Genomic DNA, 1,754 nt, shown 5'->3' with positions numbered 1-1,754 from the left:
AGGGGTGTCTTCGCTCTCCCCCCCAGGGGTGTCTTCGCTCTCCCCGCCGAGGGGTGTCCTCACTCTCCCCCCAGGGGTGTCTTCGCTCTCCCCCCTGAGGGGTGTCTTCACTCTCTCCCCAGGGGTATGTTTGCTCTCCCCTCCAGGGGTGTCTTCACTCTCACCCCGGGGCTGTCTTCGCTCTCCCCGAGGGGCTATCTTCGCTCTCCTCCCCCAGGGGTGTCTTCACCCTCCCCTCAGGGGTGTCCTCACTCTCCCCCCACGGGCTGTCTTCGCTCTCCCCCCCGAGGGGTGTCTTTGCTCTCCTCCCCAGGGGTGTCTTCGCTCTCCTCCCCAGGGGTGTCCTCGCTCTCCCCCCCAGGGTTGTCCTCGCTCTCCCCTCGGGGGTGTCCTCGCTCTCCCCTCCAGGGGTGTCCTCGCTCTCCCCCCAAGCGGTGTCCCCGCTCTCCCTCGGGTATCCTCGCTCTCCCCCCCAGGGTGTCTTCACTCTCCCCCTCAGGGGTGTCTTCACTCTCCCCCCAGGGGTGTCCTCGCTCTCCCCCCAGGGCTGTCTTCGCTCTCCCCCCCAGGGGTGTCTTCGCCGCTATCCCCCCCAGGGGTGTCTTCACTCCCCCCAGGGGGTGTCTTCACTATCCCCCCAGGGGTGTCTTTGCTCTCCCTCCCCAGGGGTATCTCAGACTCCTCCCCACCAGGGATGTCTTTGCTCTCCTCCCCAAGGGTGTCCTCACACTGTCCCCCACAAGGGTGTCTCATACTCCTCCCCACTGCACCCAGGAGTGTTGCAGCCCAGCAGCCCCGGGCTGGTACTTTGTCCCCATCCCCAGTCCCTCACCCACGCCCTCCTCTCCGCAGACCATAAGTACTGGAATCAGCCCTCTGTGACGGTAATTGTTGGGGAAAACGCCCACCTGCACTGCCTGGACAACAGCAGCACCAATGCCACTGGCTCCAACATCACATGGTGGCTCATCCTCCCTGGGAACTACATCCAGTGGTCGTCCACATTCCTGGGCTCGGGCTCGGGCCCTACGGGCAAGCTGATCATCGAGAATGTGAACAAGAGCCACGGGGGCATATACCAGTGCCGGTTCGGGCAGGACCCCGAAGCCAAGGGCTCCTGCGGCACCTACCTTCGTGTGCGTGGTGAGTGTCCCAGGACCTGGTGCCATGGCCTGCCACTCCCCCACTAGGGACACTCGGTTTCCTTGTCTGTGAAGTGGGGACAGAGACATTCCTTCACCTCTGGCTGGGGCCGGCTTACACACAGGGGCAAAGTTTCTCATCTGCGTAGTGGGGTTTGCTGGGAGGAGCTGGCGGGAGGCCCCTGGGGCTCTGAGCAGCACCCCTTCTCACAGAGCGACTCCCCAGACCCTTCCTGGACATGGGGGAGGGCACCAAGAACCGCATCATCACAGCTGAGGGGATCATCCTGCTGTTCTGTGCCGTGGTGCCTGGGACGCTGCTGCTGTTCAGGGTGAGCCACCCCAGGACACCGGGTCAGCTGGGTATGGGCGGGGTGACAGAGCTCAATGCCCAACCAGCCCTCCCTGAGTCTGAGGGTCCCCTCTAAAACCTGGGAGAATGCGAGCGCTCATCTCATATGGGGCTATGGGGTTAAATGAGGTAACACAATGAAAGGACTTAGCATGGTCCTGGGCCCAGAGGAGTGTCCTCACTCCCCCTCAGCTGTCCTCACTCCCCCACAGCTGTCCTCACTCCCCCCCCCAGCTGTCCTCACTCTCCCCCTCTCAAGT

At 63.6% G+C, this 1,754-nt stretch overlaps 1 protein-coding gene across 1 annotated transcript; it reads left to right on the top strand.

Annotated features, from left to right (window-relative positions):
- Positions 1-361: 361 nt before the first annotated feature.
- Positions 362-1,474, top strand: LOC101357358 (B-cell antigen receptor complex-associated protein alpha chain-like; the record flags this gene model as incomplete). Its single annotated transcript, XM_004391195.1, has 4 exons — positions 362-454; positions 546-598; positions 853-1,143; positions 1,356-1,474. Coding segments are annotated over 4 exons (556 nt in total), but the record flags the coding sequence as incomplete, so codon positions are not given.
- Positions 1,475-1,754: the final 280 nt, after the last annotated feature.

This window comes from Trichechus manatus, unplaced genomic scaffold (genome assembly GCF_000243295.1).
Source record: "Trichechus manatus latirostris isolate Lorelei unplaced genomic scaffold, TriManLat1.0 scaffold04021, whole genome shotgun sequence".
Classification (NCBI taxonomy): Eukaryota; Metazoa; Chordata; class Mammalia; order Sirenia; family Trichechidae; genus Trichechus; species Trichechus manatus.
Note: the sequence above shows the minus strand (reverse complement) of the source record. Positions and strands in the feature narration are given on the sequence as shown.